The 17,213-nt window shown below is 34.6% G+C and overlaps 1 protein-coding gene across 1 annotated transcript; it reads right to left on the bottom strand.

Annotated features, from left to right (window-relative positions):
• Nucleotides 1-128: 128 nt before the first annotated feature.
• Nucleotides 129-15,711, bottom strand: LOC106461254 (uncharacterized protein YFR016C-like). Its single transcript, XM_022388123.1, has 3 exons — nt 15,691-15,711; nt 5,972-6,086; nt 129-2,492 (listed from the first exon to the last, which is right to left on the bottom strand). The coding sequence occupies exons 2-3, from the start codon at nt 6,062-6,064 to the stop codon at nt 144-146; spliced, it is 2,442 nt and encodes an 813-aa protein (XP_022243831.1). The 5' UTR covers nt 6,065-6,086; nt 15,691-15,711; the 3' UTR covers nt 129-143.
• Between the last annotated feature and the right edge of the window lie 1,502 nt (nt 15,712-17,213).

Raw genomic sequence — 17,213 nt, 5'->3', positions numbered from 1 at the left:
GCTAAAGATAAAGAAGAAAAAAAATAGCATGTAAAAAATCACCATGTGTTTTAATCTGACAGAGTTTATTCAATAGGAAAAGTTTACTTAGTATATATATAATAAATTCCATTATGGTTCAATTTGAGGAAATCGCTTTCTTTTTACAGTTTAATTAAGTCTGAACTCTCCATATACATACACACACTAAAACAAAAAATACCAAAATTTTCAATAGTTTTCACAATACAAACCTTTTCTATAACCCGCAACAACGAAACACCTGAGTGGTTGGATATCTGAAAAGCTCCTAACCTGCAAAACGTTGCAAGTCCAGTTTTCTCACTTCCTGGAACACACACTACTCCTTTGAAGCCCAAAGCACCCAGACTGGGCTCAAGTATTTCTCTGAAGTACACAAAACTGACATTCTGTAGACAAATGACATCTGGGTGCATTGCTTTCAGTCCTTGGGTCAACTCATCTGTATAGGCTTGGTTGTTATCACCTCTGAGTTCAATGCTGCAAGAAACAATCGTGAATGTTCTTTCTTGAAGAGCAGTTCTTAATTCAGGGTTAAGAGAAGGATTAAAAATTACCTTCCTGTTCAAGAAAAATGGAGAACAATCTTTTTCTGTCTGCTGTGATTCAAACTGAGAAGTAACTTTCAAACTTTCAGAATATCTGGATTCTTTTTTTTCTGCTTCGTCCCTTTCAGTAATATAAGAACTGAGTGGTTCAGACAGTTTCTGTTTTACATCAGAAGCACTGGTTTCAAGCGATCCATTGATAGTGGGAGAAGTAAATGCATCTTTAACTTCTGTATCAGATTTTGCCTGGGTCTCCACTTTTCCTACTTCACTAGAACCCACAACTATTGTAGTTTGTTCTCTTTTTGTATGCACAAGAGGCTCTTCAACTGAAACACTTTTATTATTTTGACTCACCCCAAACGATTCAACAACAGCTTGATCTTTTGATGCTGAATTTTCCTGATCGTCTTTCTTTACAACTGCATCATTCTGCTCCACAAGGTGTCCTTCGGTGTGCAAATTCTCTCTGCATGCTGTTGTAGCTGTAGATGGTTGGCTCGTGCTTACTCCTGAAGTATCCTTTTGATTTTTGGGCAAGTTCATTTTATCTGATTCTTTGGGGTCTGTTATTTTCACTTTTTCTTTAGTTTCTGATAACTCTTTTTCAGAAGTTACAGAAAGAATCTTATTCTCATTTTCTGGTAAAGATTTAATCACACCTGTATCCATTATGCTTTCGTTTTTCTCATCACTATTTTTTACCTCTTCAACCACATGTTGATCTTTCAAAGAAGCATCCTGATTAAACTGTTCAATTTCCTTATCTTTAAGCTCTTTAGAACCAGGATTAACTTTTGTTAACTTCATATCTTCAGTAACTTCTGCTTGTAGCTTACAAGGAATATTGTCCAACTTTTCATCAATAATAATTTTATTTTTAGCCAAGGGCATCTTATCTGATGAACTATCAAAGTCCATCTTGTCTGATTGATCTGACTGAGGACTCGCAGAAGATACTGTATTTTTTAGATCTTTTTCTTCTGATGGTTTTCCTGCAGAGGCCTTTTCTTCTACTGTTTCTTCATACTCCATTTCAGAAGTTGCCTTACTCGTTTCAACTTTCTCTTCATTAATTTCTTCCTTTTTCCTAACACCCACTTTTACTGAGTTTTCATGTTTTGCTTTCTTTTGAGGTTGTTGATGAGACAATTCATCTTCAGATGTTTCATCCAGTTTACGCTTTATATTTTCTTCAATTGAATCAATTTCCACCTTGCATTCCATATGTGTTTCTGCTGTCATTTCACTTTCTTCTTCTTCTCCATCATCTTCTGTTTTTGTCCTTCCTCTCTGTCGAGCTCTCAAAGTCCTTCCTCGAGGTGTACTGCCTTTAGAGGCACGAGTGGTTTGTCTCGTAGCCCTTGTTTTGCGTCTACTAGAGGTTTCATAACTTTCTTCTTCACCACTTACTGACAAGTTCTGATCACCTTCCTTGATAGGAATGTTTTCATTTTCTTCTGTTTCTACAAACTGATCTCCTTGCCCTTTTTTTGATTCAGCTCTCCTTCCTCTACCAACATTTTGTTTTTTAGCTGGTGTCCTGGATGTTTTTCTACTTCGTGTTCTGGTTTTTACTTCTACTGGAGTATCTGATTCATAATCATCATCTTCCACACTGTAATCTTCTTCGTCTGGTTCCTTTTTTCCAACTGATGTTGCATCCTCTCCTTCACTTTCTTCTTGGTAATTTACTCTGCTTGTACTTCTCCGCACACTTTTCACTCTGGTAGCTGGTGACTCCTGTTCAGCTGCTGGGGATGCACTTCTTTGGCGGGAAGTTCTTCTATCACGGGTCTTTCGAGGCTCTTCTGCTACTACTGTTGCTGACTGAGCTAACGTACAACTTCTTCGAGGCCGCCTGCCTTCTGGAGTAGATAATTCCTCTTGTGTCGGCTTGGAAGATCGTCGAGATTTTACTTCCTGCAAAAATGAACAAAACTTAACTACTTGGAAAAAGTAAATCTGAAAAGACAGTAAACTGGAGAATTTTAATCAAAATCTTTCATTGCACTAAGTTGTTAATATGTCATCACATTCTTTTCACTGATTAATCAAAATTGTTTTATTTGAAATGGACTTAAATATCATCAGCAATGAGTAGTACTCGCAGGTTGATAGGCGAGAACTTTCAAATAAAATAAACAGGTTATTTTAAAATTAAAGTAGAATTATAGCTAGTTGAATATATAAATATGATGTACTACAAAATAAAAACGTAATTTTGTAGCTAAAAAACTTAACAAAATGGTATTATTGTCTTATCATGAAAGTACTCCATAAATAATCACAAATTAGAAGTAAAAAAATTTTGTACTGAAAAAGAATGTTCCTGCTCAATATAATGATTTTTATATCAAGCTCATATAAATAAAAATGTAATTTTTGAGCTGAAAAACTAAACAAAATTGTATTATTTGATAGAAATATATTAGTAGAAATATAATCAAGTTTTTGCAAAAAGTTTGTGTTGTAGTTATATTCCATGTGTGAAAAATATCTATCACGCTTTCATAACTATACTTTGAAACTATATATTGTGGTTTAAACAATAATGGAAACCACCACTGATAAAAAATACATAACACAATAATTATAGATTACTATCACTACTCTTAAGATGTAATAAAATTAAAGCTCAAGACTTATTTTACTAAAAAATAAAATGTTGTGAATAATTTAATACTAAATTATAAAAAAGCAGAGATTGACTAAAACTGCAAACAAACTCAACAACAATGTTTAGTACTGTTAGCTTAAAACAGGGATCAATAATGTAATGTCATTTTCATAAAGGCATAACAAATGCCCTGTGGCAAAAATGTTTAAAAGCTAGTGTTGTTCTTTTGCTCACACACACACACACAGTGAGTTATGTGATACTGCAAAAATAATGGTACCAAACATTCAAGATTATTGAGTTACATCATTTTCTATCTCCAGAGTAGCCATTTAGATCAAAAATGCTGGGTGTGTCATTTTATAACACCTGTTGTACGGTTTGTTTGTTTTTGAATTTCGCGCAAGGCTACACGAGAGCTATCTGCGCTAGCCGTCCCTAATTTAGCAGTGTAAGACTAGAGGTAAGGCAGCTGGTCATCACCACCCACCACCAACTCTTGGGCTACTCTTTTACCAACGAATAGTGGGATTGACCGTCACATTATAATGCCTCCATGGGTGAAAGGGCGAGCATGTTTAGTGTAACCACCTGGCCATGCCGGCAGTTTGTTTCAATGGATTGCACAAAATTGTAGTAGATGAAATTGTTTGAAATTTCAGATGAAAAAACTTTTACAGAATATGCAGCTTTTGCAAATAAAAATATTTTAATTTTGTATGAATTTGTAATTTGGAAAATTAAAAAAAAGTATTTTTCTACAAAATGTTTTACCTTTGTAGTAGATTTCATTGAATGATTGTTATGTTTTCCTACATTCTTGTGAAACTTCCAAACAAATTTTGATATTTTAAAAGTTGTATATTGCATCTTTTATTCAATTTGAAAAAATTGCAAGTAGTTTTACTCTGTTTATGATAAAGTATCTTTTTACCATACTACAAAAGAAGGCTACAATTTTTTTTAATGTTTCTCAGAAGGTTTCATTCAACGTGTGTATGTAATACATTTCAAACCTGTTCTATAATCATTTATAATTTTCTTTTACATTTCATCTTGATGATAATTCTTTTTGCCAATTAAAGCAGTTTCTTACCAATAAGGTTTAATGTAAACGTGGCCTAACAAGCAACGGTCTCATCAGTGAAATAAAACTTGATACAGTCAAGTCGAAATGAACTAACTAAGCCTAATAATCCTCTACTTCATATTTTTCTATCATACTTTAACTTCATCATTCATATCAATTTTATAATGACAGAGCAAGCTTTTCCCAACATTAAACAAAAATCAGGACTGTAATTGTGGCAGAAGTTGTTCAAAAACATATTTTCATCTAGCAACATGTCACCAAGCTAATCTTTTATCACTTGGCTCCTACTTCTCAATGAATTTAAAACAATATTTGTTTAAAAAGTCCTTAGATCACAAGCCTATATTTTCTCAAAGTTGAGGTATAGATAGTTACATCACACCATAACAATCAAGGTTGAGAAAATGATTGCCTAAAATCAATAAAAGCCACACTTGTATTAAAGTTACAAATTAGTGCCATTTGGTTCAAAACTATTCAAACTTTCCTCCTAGGAAGCTATAAGAGCCATATTTTGCTCGGAAGAAATCTAAGGAGTTCACGACCTCTATTGCTATTTTTTTTTAGCAAAGTAATGAATTCCAACTCTTGAATTATTTTTGGGTATGGAAGGACTATAATAATATTTTCTACAATTGTTTTTAATTCTATGGTACAATTTTGCCTTTGGGCAATAGGTACACTATGCCAGGAGCCATAGGGCAATAGGTACACTATGCCAGGAGCCATAGGGCAATAGGTACACTATGCCATAGTTAAATTATCCCACAGAAGACTTACAAATGATCAGTTACTGCACGGATTTCAAAATAATTGTCAAGTACTCTCAAAAACAAACAAATTACAGCGATTATAAAATGTTTTACTTTGTCACAGAACTTTCCCTCTTGCTAAGCCCGTAATCAATACCCACATATATATGCTGAATAAAAAGAAGCACTTCCGAACACGCTATTCAGCAACTATCTTTACTAATTACATCAAGACTGATATTCCTGAGTACGTGCAAGTAAGTACCTTCATAAACAAGGCTTCAAGTCTTTAAAAACCATAATGTACTTTGAAGGTTTCTGATCAAAATGCATATGCTTAAAAAATTTAATGTATTTATTTCAAATTTATTTCATTTGTTACAAATGAATTTTTTTTATTCCTTCATTACATTAAAAACAAAAAAATGCCATATACGAATTTTCTAAATATTGTTTTTGAAGATTTACAAACATACTTTTTGTTTAATATCTATATTAATTAAGATAAATTAGAAAAAGATGTTTGACACTTTTTGTGATTCACAGGTACTGTCTTACAGCTCCCACTAAATTTATAATGCAACTTGCTATTTGTTTTATAAACACATAACATCCTTGAGTAAATAATTTACCATTACACACACTTTATGACATTATATAATTGATCCTGTGATGGTTCTCAGTATTTTAGTACTATCAGTCATGGTAAAAATTGGTGGCCAAAGATATATAAAACTTGTGCAATATTTATACAAAAAAAAATAGTAGGCAATTAGTATGAAAATGTTTTTAGGTAATAAACAATAATTTTCTTCAACAAAAACAGAACTTTTTAAATAACTAAAAACTACCTTATATTTTTCTGAAGCTAACAGACATAACATTTTTAGGTTTTAGGTAACTAAACAAAGTGAACAAATTTCGAAACTCAACATACGTGTACAATGTCAACATCTTCCGGTCCTGCTTCTGCAGGTTCAAGTTTCTTAACACCTGAACTTTTGGATGTAGTTCGCCTACTACGTGGCATGATCTCCTCAACCTCAGTAGCTCTAATGAACAAAAAAATACAACACCAATTACAATATATATATATATACATACATACAAGGAAGGTATATCTTTGTTTCTGTCTTGATTTTCATCACTGGATTTTAAAGAACATTAATAACATATAGCTGAAATGTGGGAATTGATGGAGCTAGATTTTCAAAACAGTACTAGACTAATTGTCTGCCTATATTATTAAGAATTCATTTCAGCATTGTGATTATTAATTCAGATGCTTCATAGGTTCTTTAGAGACTTTGATTCCTAATTACCTCTTAAATATGCAATGAATTCAATTACATTTAACATTTTATTTAAAATAATGATACAATTTTGAAGTATGTAAGTATTAAATTTGCTTGAATAATACTATAAAAATAATACTGTAATGTTATGAATACAAGTGTTTAAGATAGCTAAAGAAAGAACATCACAGTATTATTTAAATTAACAATTGTAAGAGACCAAATAATTTAAAATTAACAACTTTAACACTTTAAAAAATATATACATAAAATATGTAAGAAAAAACCTAAACAATATAAGTTTATGACTTAAATTTAAAATTTTCAATGTTTAAGAGAAAAATATTTGATAAAAAAAAAGATTAACTTTGAATTTAATTTCAACCACAATCATTTATAATGATAAAACTTCCTACGTTTTCAAGTATAATTTTTTATAGTCTAAAGAGTGTAATATACAATACGTATATTACAAATTTACTTAACAAGTTTTAGCTATCTATGCCGACAGATATTTGGTTAGAAACTTCCAGAACAGTTAGGGTAAAAATTCATTCGGTGTATAACCACTTTTTAGTATCTCTCAATTTAAATTTCAATCTACCTGTTATATTTTCCACTGTAAATGTTGACAATATATAAATCATAAAATGTGACATCTAAAACTCGGTTAAAGAATTCGTAAGAACTAACAAAGGTTTAATTTTGCAAAGTTATGTGCAAGTTTATTAATCTGAACCACCAGAGTAATACAAAGCCTTTAAATGTAATGACAATAGGATAAGTACTAACAAAGCTAAAATCTTGTAATCTTCAATATAATTAACACAGTACCATTTGTGGTAGAACTGCACTACGTAGTGGCAATGTTTTATTCATTGCAAAACAAGCTTCTACAAAACATCTGATTTTTATGATGAAATTTACTTGAATGGACAGCAGTTGCCATCTATTCAACTAAATTTCATCATGTCTAAACAATCTATCAAAGACTATCTTATTTTTATACTAACTGGAGTACCTATCCCCCCTAGACAGAAGTTATGTAAATTCATGATTAATGATAGGTTATCTTAAAACATGAAAAGTTGCTTCCCTTATATGTAATTGTAAACAATACCCCAAAAAATGCAAAACACAAAATGTGAAACTACAAGTTTGCATGGATCGAACAAACATTCATGCCAAACTTGGTGTAGATCCATCAAGAGGAAGCAAAGTAGAGGTAAAGAATGCAAAAACACCCATAAAAACTGCAAAATTGATGATTTGTATGTATCTCCCCATGAAACCAATGAACCTCCAAACCAAATTTGGTGAAGATCTATCCACAGGAGGTGAAGCAGTGATAAAAAATGCAAAAATGCCCATAAAAACTGCAAAATGCGAAACTGAAATTTTTTTATATACCCTCGCATTGACCTAATGAGCCTCCATACTAATTTTGGTGAAGATCCATCCTTATCCTGCAAAGTACTTACATGGACATACAACAGAGAGTACTATTATATTTATATAGATGTGATATTTGTATTAATTCACTGCTGTGAAAACTTACTACAGTGATACATTTATTTTACAAAACTTTTATCTTTGCTTTGATTTGAAACAAAAACTTTTCTACATTTCAAAAATTATATACAAGCCAATTTTTTTTTTATTACTAGTCAGACAGTTTCGTTTAATTCTCTATAAACAGGCTTCGTCCCTTTTGACCAACCTTACAACCACGAAACTATACACAATATAACTCTATGGCAGGACTCGACAAATCCCAGGTGCCAGGTTGCCATGGCACCTAGAATTTTCTCCCATTTTATTCATGTGTAGGTATGTGCTAACTAGAACTTGAGTCTAGAACAGTTCTGGACTCTTAGAAGTCTGGAATTATTTTCGCAATCGAGTCTGAAACTTTTGTTTCTAGGATTTTAATGGTGGATTCAGCATTTGTTCAAGAATGATGTGCTGTGGTTGCACAACATGTTAGTAATTTCGCACCGTTTTTCTTCTTTCTCTCAATTCAACCAATCAACATGCGTGTTAGAATCAGATGGCACCATAGGCAGTTAGTTCAGGCAATACTATTAAATTGTTCTTGATATCAAATAATCGTTAGCATGCATTCATTGCTGTGGAAGTAAATAAATATGGCCTCCATTTCCTGGTACAAACAGTAGTGAAGTTAGGTAAGACACACCAAAAGGCCTTTGCTTATCATTGTACAGTGTTGTAGTGATGAGTAGGTTAGACCTATTCTAAAACAACCTGCTTGGCCTAACAATATTGCAGTGATTATTTATATTTTACTTTCATTCATTGCAAGAGTCCACCTAAGTTATAGTTATTTAATCTATTATTTTGATAATTGCACATATTGAAGTTTAACTTTGGTATATAATAAAGTTTAATAATGTTTGTTTGTAATTAAGCACAGAGATACATAATAGGCTATCTGTGCTCTGTCCACCATGGGTACCAAAACCCAGTTTCTAGCACTGTAAGACCAAAGACATACCACTGTACCACATTTAATAATGAACCCTTTCACAGTGAGCTATTGGCTTTTACCACTAAAACAAAACAATCATCTGATTTATGTAGTTTGGAATTTGCTCTTTTAATTGGTTATAAATATGTCCAGTAGTAATGTCAGATGGAATTATAGAGATTTCTTAAAAGACATAGGACATTAATAAGATGTGACAATGTGTGCTGTAAAAATACAGAGGTCTGTGATAAGCAACACTGAACAGCCTGAACAAAACACAGGAGCCAATCCAGGTCTGAATGATCAAATAGGTGAGGCAGAAGGAAGGAAGAAAGATAACAGAGAAAGTATGGTCACCCTCTCAAATAGCCGAGGTTTTAGAAAGGAAAGACTGGTCCATAGAGAGGAGCATATAAGTACAGTGGAAGATGGAGAAAGAATTATCCAAAGCACAAACACAACAGTAATCACAGGCGAAGAGGAGGAGGAAACAAGTCTGGAGAGAAAAATATTACAAAAAGCAAGAAGCCAACTGCTCAAACAGGGCACGCAAGAGAGTGTGCAAAACTCCATTAAGGTTCCAGTTAGACGAGGAGGTCAGAGAAGAACGAATGAGTATAAAAGAGTGGAGAAGACAGGTGAAGAAACACTCTGTGGCACCAGGAAAGACAAAATACCATGGACAAGGCCACCAAATAACCAGCAACAAAGGTAGAGACCGACAAATTATGGACGAATATCCAGGGAAAAAAAAGCAGAAAGGTAGTTCGCAGTATGATGGCCAGGAGTAAGGGAGTGATGGATGGACCAATAAAAAAAACTGTCACTGTCATTGATAGACAAACACAGTAAAAGGGCAACAGGAATATGACAAGAAGAAGAATTCCACATGATCGGCAGGTCTGGACGGATAGTTCATGGACCAGAGAAATCCCAACATGAAGATGGAAAGAAGATACCCCTCGATAAAAAAAGGGGCATGTGAGAGTGAAGCAAAATAGAGAGGTTACTGGGTAGAGGTAAGGAGGTTAAGTGAAGAAGCAGAGGAAGCTAATGCACAGTTGAACCAAGTACCATCACCAACAGGACCCAATAAGGAGTGTCACACATCAAGGTGAGGATCCAATGGAGGAGAAGAAGAAGAAGAAGGGGATAGGCATATAGAAAGAGGCGGGTTCAGGCCTGGCTGAGAGCATTAACAACCATTGGACCAGAAGAGAGGAACCCAGAGTAAAGAAGGGTGGAAAAGGCATATCCAACTGAAAGCAAACCCAATGAAAGATCTGGAGGTGTAGAGGCCACTCCGTTCGTAATTTGCAAACTGGCTGAGAGAGGCGGTCTATACCATCAGGATTTTAGCTCTTGGCAAATTACAGGCAACAAGACAAGTCCTATGCAAATGGGCCCAGAAGAGTATGTCAAACACTCAAAAGAATGACCCTGGAACAGGTGTCTCCTAGATGGTTGGTGTAAGACACAAGCATGGAAATGATGGAGTGGATCATGACCATCTTATCCACCAGTAGCGGCAGAAATGGGAACATGACCAATGAATAGCAAGAAGTTTGAGCATGTTGATTTGGAGTGAATGCTCATCCTGCATCCAAATGCCAGAAGTCAACTCTAAATTCAGATATGTGTTATAATCAGGGAGGAAAGCTTCGTGGAAGAGACAGATCTAGTTTAGGAGTTGGTTAAAGAATTTTGAAAGTAGTATGGGTATGGTCCAGTTACCATGACAATACCTCGAAGAGAAGAGAGGTTCACAAATGGGGACAATGGACCTAAGAAACAAACCCTTGAATCTGCAAGGTCCACTGGAGGAGGCACATGTGTGCATATCCCAAAGGAATGAGAGGTTCCAGGAAAGCCAGAGTCCCCAAAAGCAAAAGAACCTCTCACATAGGAAAAGATGTGAAATGCTATTCCTGGTGACCAGATACACCATAGCTCGCAGGCAAAGAGAAGAAGGCTGAGATCCAGAAGTATCAAATACTGAGTGGACATGACGAAAGACAGATCTCACGACAAGCTCCCCCAACCAAGTAGCCTCCTATAAAAGAAGGAAAGTGTGAGAAGAGGCTATTATCCGTTAATTCACCAATAGAAAATAAATGTCCAAGAAATGGAATGCCAGCCCTGGGCCATGAATATGATGAGTGAAGGCCTTCGTGGTACCAACGAATATAAAAGGGGCAAACACTACGTTAAAGAGAAAAACAAGGAATGGGAAGAAATGAAAATTGATGGACAGAACAGAAAAACATGTGAAGGATAGATCAAGAGTGGTGTGTAGGAAGATGTCCAACACAGCTATCATGGTCAACCAAAGACAAAGTGAAAAAGACTATAGGTGGGGTTGGAGAGAGTCCAAGTTGGAGAAATGAAAAATGACTGTGGTCAGAAAATGAGACCATCAGCAGGAAAAAGAGAAAGAGACAGGTATCCAAAAGGTCAGGCATGATATCATAGTCATTGATAAGAAGAGTGATGAAGTAGACATCTAGCAGAGGAAGGATGAGAAAAAGAGAAAGGCCTGGAATCTCAAATAGACTGATCCAGACAAGGCATGGGAGTGTGTTTGATTTCTTATAGCAAAGCCACACAGAGAGGAACCAAATCCCTGACTTTAGCATTGTAAATCTGAAGACTTACAACTGTTCCACCAGGGAATGGTATGGGAGTAATGGACAAGGTCAAGAAATAAGAAAAACCTGGAAAAATAATGAGGACTGAAGTCGTATAACATCAGTCAAAGTCTCCAGTGAGAAATGAACATCACCAAAGACATTTAGATGAAGAAAGGGTGCTCAACAAAGACAATGTACACAAGAAGGAGGACAGTAAAGAGGAATGTAACCCAACCCAACAAATTCCAACATTGGTAGAACAAAGTAAGGAGGGCCAGAGAAGAAGTGGTACAGGCTAAGCTGGCAAAGAAAAGGGAATGAACCTCTACAGAGAAATCCTCTGGGGCACAAGTCACAGACAAAAGGTGGAAGTAGGAGATAGAATTACGGAAGGTAGTGAGAAAAGGATGAAAATGAAACCACAGAGCAAAATAGAAGGCAAGGCGCCCAATACCAAAGCAGACCAAATAGATACCAAGAACAGGAATTGAGAAAGGAAAAAGAATGTCTAGAAAGTAAAGGTCATTCCACAAATGGTAAGGCACTACCCATAGCAAATCAGGTTAAATTTGTAGTCCAACAGATCATTCCCAACTGAAGAGAAAGAACTTGGCCAATGGGACAAGAGTAGGAGGCACAGTAAGCATGTGGTAATCCACAACATATTGAACAATGGCTACAAAATCCTCAAGAGTTATCAAGCATTCAGAAGCCAGAGTAAAGTGTGTGTGCACAATATTGTCACTCACACCTGATTAAGTATATGTCACCATCATTTGAGAATCATGATAAAAAAAAAAATTAAAGCATTTGAAGCAAAAGCCAACGAAAACTAAAAACAAAGTTTCATTAACAAATGCAAATCTCATCAAATTGATCTCAGACAAGACATTTTGCACACACCTGTTCAATAAAATACCAAAGAGAAGAATGAAATTATCATGGGTGCAAGCACATAGAGGGAGTTGCTGCACATGAAGGTTGTGTTGCCCTCCTATTAGTGAAGTGCCTTTGTTGCATAATGACATCATCAGCCCCAGCAGAGTTCACATTAAAACACATGAAAAATAAGGTGGGAGTTGGTTCAAGGCTTGTGGCATGTAAGTCTCATAGGCAGACGTGCAAGGAAAATAGCTATTTTGTATGTGGAGGCGAGTTATCATCTCAGAAACTTAGCATTCTTTCTTGGCAACAAGCTTCTTTGTTCTTTGACTCTATCTACTTTACGATTATCATATCTAATCAATGTCACAGTTATCTCACACTTGAATGGCCTTAGTCTAGAATTACAAAAAAGTATGGGTATTTCTTATCAGATGTTTGGTCCTGTCAACTGTCTTAATAGAAGTATAACTTGTCCTTTCCACATTTTAAAACTGTGCCTTCCCATCCCATTATCTTCAGAACATAGCACAAAAAATTATAGGCCTTTATCCTATCAATCTCTCACAATCTTTTAAGCTTCTATAAAATCACATCATTTCTCAAAATAAGTATAAGTATAATAACCCTTCCATCCCTGAGATTATAATAGTGGTCCTATTATGAGTCCTATAATTCAAAATCAAATCTACATATGGAAATGTTCTGATTTATTTCAGATCCAGATCTAAACCTTGTACTTGGATTGGGTAAATCCATAGAGCAATACACTAACAGATAGCTTAGATCTCCAACTTTCAGTCTACCAGTATAGCTAAAACCTATATCTATGTCTTTTCAGTGACCTTAGAACACCTGTGTTGTTTCATTGCTTTGTTAGTCTAGGTCTAGATACCGTATGAACAAATAATAAGCAGATCCCCAAAACTATAACAACGACCAATGGCCAAAATAGGCTATTAACACAGTATTTCCCTGTAGACTGCATCAACCTTCTGAATATGCCCGGAATGGAATCAGCCAAGTACTATATAAGTTAATGGATATTCAATATGCCAGTGGCCTTTTGACCTGAGAAAGTTAACCACGTCTAGAACATTGTATGTAGCACCTGTTGTAAAAGTTTCATCAATATCCATATACGCTGTATTGACATACATCTACAAGGTTGGGAAAGTTTTCCTATGTACCACTGATTCTTTCACCCACAACCTTCAAAAGTTAATCAGATCTAGTTCTCCCAATTTCATGTAGCACCTGTACACAAGATTGGAGTGGATTTTCTAATCACCAGTTACCTTGGCATTCAAAACTTTATCAGTTCTAGAACTGTTTTTTAGTACTTGTTGTATAAGTTTTAACAATATCCATTCACTCTGTATTAAAATATTGTCCACAAGGTTGAGGGAGATTTTCTATGTACCAGTGAGCTTCTGACCTACAAGTTTTGATCAAAACTCATCCATCTGATCTAGAGTTATCTTTTTCAAGACTAGGATGGATGGACAGGTGCAAACCAATATGGCTCACTCTGAGATACTTCGCAATGGAGACATAATAAACCTGTCATATGCAATGGTTTCAGGTTATCAAATCATAAGTTCATGGTACAAAAAGATAAATTCCTAATTTGTATTCCAAATACAATCTCCTTATTCAGGCCAGATATGAGATGCCTCGTGCAGTTTTTTTTCACGTAAACTGGGCAAATCTTTTTACATTCCTGGTATGAATATGAGGCACATTTGGCAGTAGGCATGTGCTAATAGCACACCCTGTATATAGATGTAAAATGATATATTTAAATTCAGGGGACAAAATATCTGGGTTCACATCGCCATTTGTGAATCAAAACAACCCCAGTTGCAAATAACTTTCCTTTCTCTTGTATGTTGTCTTCGGGACTTCCAACAACACAGTGAAAGTGCTGAACGCTTCAGTTTGATATATCAAATGTTCTTCTTAATTGGGATTCAGTCCAAGTTTTGGATCAGAGAGGGTCAGGTTCAGCAGTGCCCTCTCCCTTTCAGAAATTATTTTGTTTGCACTGTTACTGAATCCTATGTAATAACCTTTGTTACATTGTTGCAAAACTCACAGTGTATTAAATTCTGTCCACAGTTTTAATTAACAAAGTTGATATTCATTTCCCAAAAATACCTGCCAAGTGACACACACAGTATTTTCACACTTTGTCCTGCACATATTGCATATACATGCACTTTGTAGTAGCCTGTATCGTGATGTATGGAATGTGACCAGTCGGCGCACACAGCTTAGTCAACTAGACTACATATTTACAGTACATTTAGCCAGTTACTAGTTCTCTCATTACAGGCTCAGTCCCTTTTACTACTTGTGTAAAGTTTTAATACCATAACTTTTAATACAGTATGTGCACCTTAACAAAATTTGGCAAACTTTTAGTAAACATTACAAATCGTTTGTACACAAAATATGTTTTTTAATGAAGTGTTCTTACTAAAGATTTGTCAGAGAATATATCGAGTTTTTATCATTAAAAGTCAGAGTGAAAAATGATTTTCATGCTGAGAATAGAAATAATTTTATTCAGCTCAAATGTCATTTGTGTAATCTCTAAAACCTCCTAAATACACTGGAAACATTTTTTTCAGTAAAACTATATACGTTATCATTATCACTTTTACTTTCTCCAAACTAATGCTAGACAAGGTTGGTCAATTTGAAAGTATGATTTACAGGTATGACTTTAAATTGTCATTCAGTAATTAGAAACTACATAACTGAACTTGCAGTGTAAATCTACTAATCTGTGACTGTGGGGTCCAATGGTGTGTGATTTTCTTTTTTCATTATGTAAAAATCACTGAAACCCCCCTACTATCAGCCATGGTGAAATGATAAATTGACAGCTGACTGTTTATATTGACACTGTCAATGACAGTAATGGTTAGAATGGTAAAATAGTGATACTAATCTAAAAAATACTTTTTAACAGTACCAATCAAGCAAAAGAATTGTTGTTTTTTAGCAAGATAAAATATCACTAATCAATTCGAAATTTATTCTCACGTGTTTATGATAATTGGTGCCCATACACTATTTACATATTACAGTTACGCTGTTGCACATACATCTAGTACAGTTTTAAATTTATATAACTTTATAAGTAACACTAAAACAGTATTAAATCTTTCAGTTTTAACTGAATTCTAGGACTTGCCTCTTTAAATTTAAACTATATTTCGTTTCTATGAGCATAAAACATTTTGAAACAAGATTACCTAACTTTAATAGTTAAGATACCGAGTGAAAAACATATTGAGCTTCCAAACATCATACGTTACTATGTATTATTGTATACTTTACATATACATACTCTTGTATATTAGGCCTAAAATTCCTAAAAAATGGCGCGTAAGACTAACGCTACGTTCGTCGTTAGGCTTAATAGTACCACTAGCTACCCTTTGTTATTGAATATGTCGTTTATCTCAAACATCAATAATTTTACTATTTGTGCTTTACAAACAAATAAAGCAGTTAAATTAAATATAAAAGCTACAATATTTTGAAACTTTAATGGTAATAATCAATTTTTATATAAGAAATACATTAAGCCTAACATAACTTTCTTACCTAGTTCACTATTCACACACAAACGCATTAGACTAAAAGCACCCTCTGTAAATTACCGAAATCTCGAGGTTCCATGAACCAGTGATAATTTTTAAATGTATTAAGTACATATACGTTTCAATCATATATGAGATTTAGAGTATATAGATTTTTCATGTGTGTGTGTTTTCTTATAGCAAAGCCACATCGACCTATCTGCTGTGTCCACCGATGGGAATCGAACCCCTGATTTTAGCGGGACTAGATTTTTTGATTAGTTCAAGGAATGAACTGCCGTCAACAGTAGAAGAAGCTGATAATGTCTTTTTAGTTGAAGAGAAAAATCGAGGATTTCTGAAAGTAAACGGTCTCTTGCTGTACGTAGGTTGTGTTATGTCCTGTAACTAACATAGCCATACAATGGTAAATACAATACAATACAATTATTGTTGTTTAAAACAATTAAGTCTATTGATTGAGAGGTTTATTTGTTACGAATTTCGCGCAAAGCTACACGAGGGCTATCTGCGCTAGCCGTCCCTAATTTAGCAGTGTAAGACTAGGTAGAAGGCTAGATGACTATAAGGCCACCACCAACTCCGTCACATATAACGCTCCCACAGCTGAAAGGGCGAGTAAGTTTGGGATTCAAACCCGCGACCTGCAGATTGCAAGTCGAGCGCCCTAACCACCTGGCCATGCCGGACCATTAATTGAGAGAAAGATCATATTATAAGAACCTAAGCATTTCAATTCATTATTGTTTCACAAACATGTATGTAGGTACGATTATAAATCTCTTTGTACACGTTTGATATGGGTGTGTGTTTTCTTATAGGAAAGCCACATCGGGCTATCTGCTGTGTTCACCTGATTTTAGCGTTATAAATTCGAAGGCCACCGGGGGACCATTTGATATTGAACTTTGTTATATGTCACAAAGAGTTTTAATTGCTCAGTGATCATAACTGTGAAAATTATAAATATATACAGTAATGAGGTAATATTTGGATATATATGAATATTTCGTAGAAATGATATGTATTAGTTAGTTGCATTTCCAAACCAGAACCTTTAATTAACAAAAAATAAAAAGATACAAAAAGAGTACAACCTCAATACTAACTTTATTACATAAAATGTTGTGATTATTGTAATTTATCACCTTTTCAGAATTATGTAAATTAGCTAGTTGCTGTTAGGTAAGATTCTTGTTTTACTCAAAAACATTATATACTGTTGCGTCAGCAAGATCACGTGACTATTCTCACACCCTCTGCTTTC

This window comes from Limulus polyphemus, unplaced genomic scaffold (genome assembly GCF_000517525.1).
Source record: "Limulus polyphemus unplaced genomic scaffold, Limulus_polyphemus-2.1.2 Scaffold922, whole genome shotgun sequence".
NCBI lineage: Eukaryota > Metazoa > Arthropoda > Merostomata > Xiphosura > Limulidae > Limulus > Limulus polyphemus.
The sequence above is the reverse complement of the archived record's forward strand: the minus strand, read 5'-3'. Positions and strand labels throughout refer to the sequence as shown.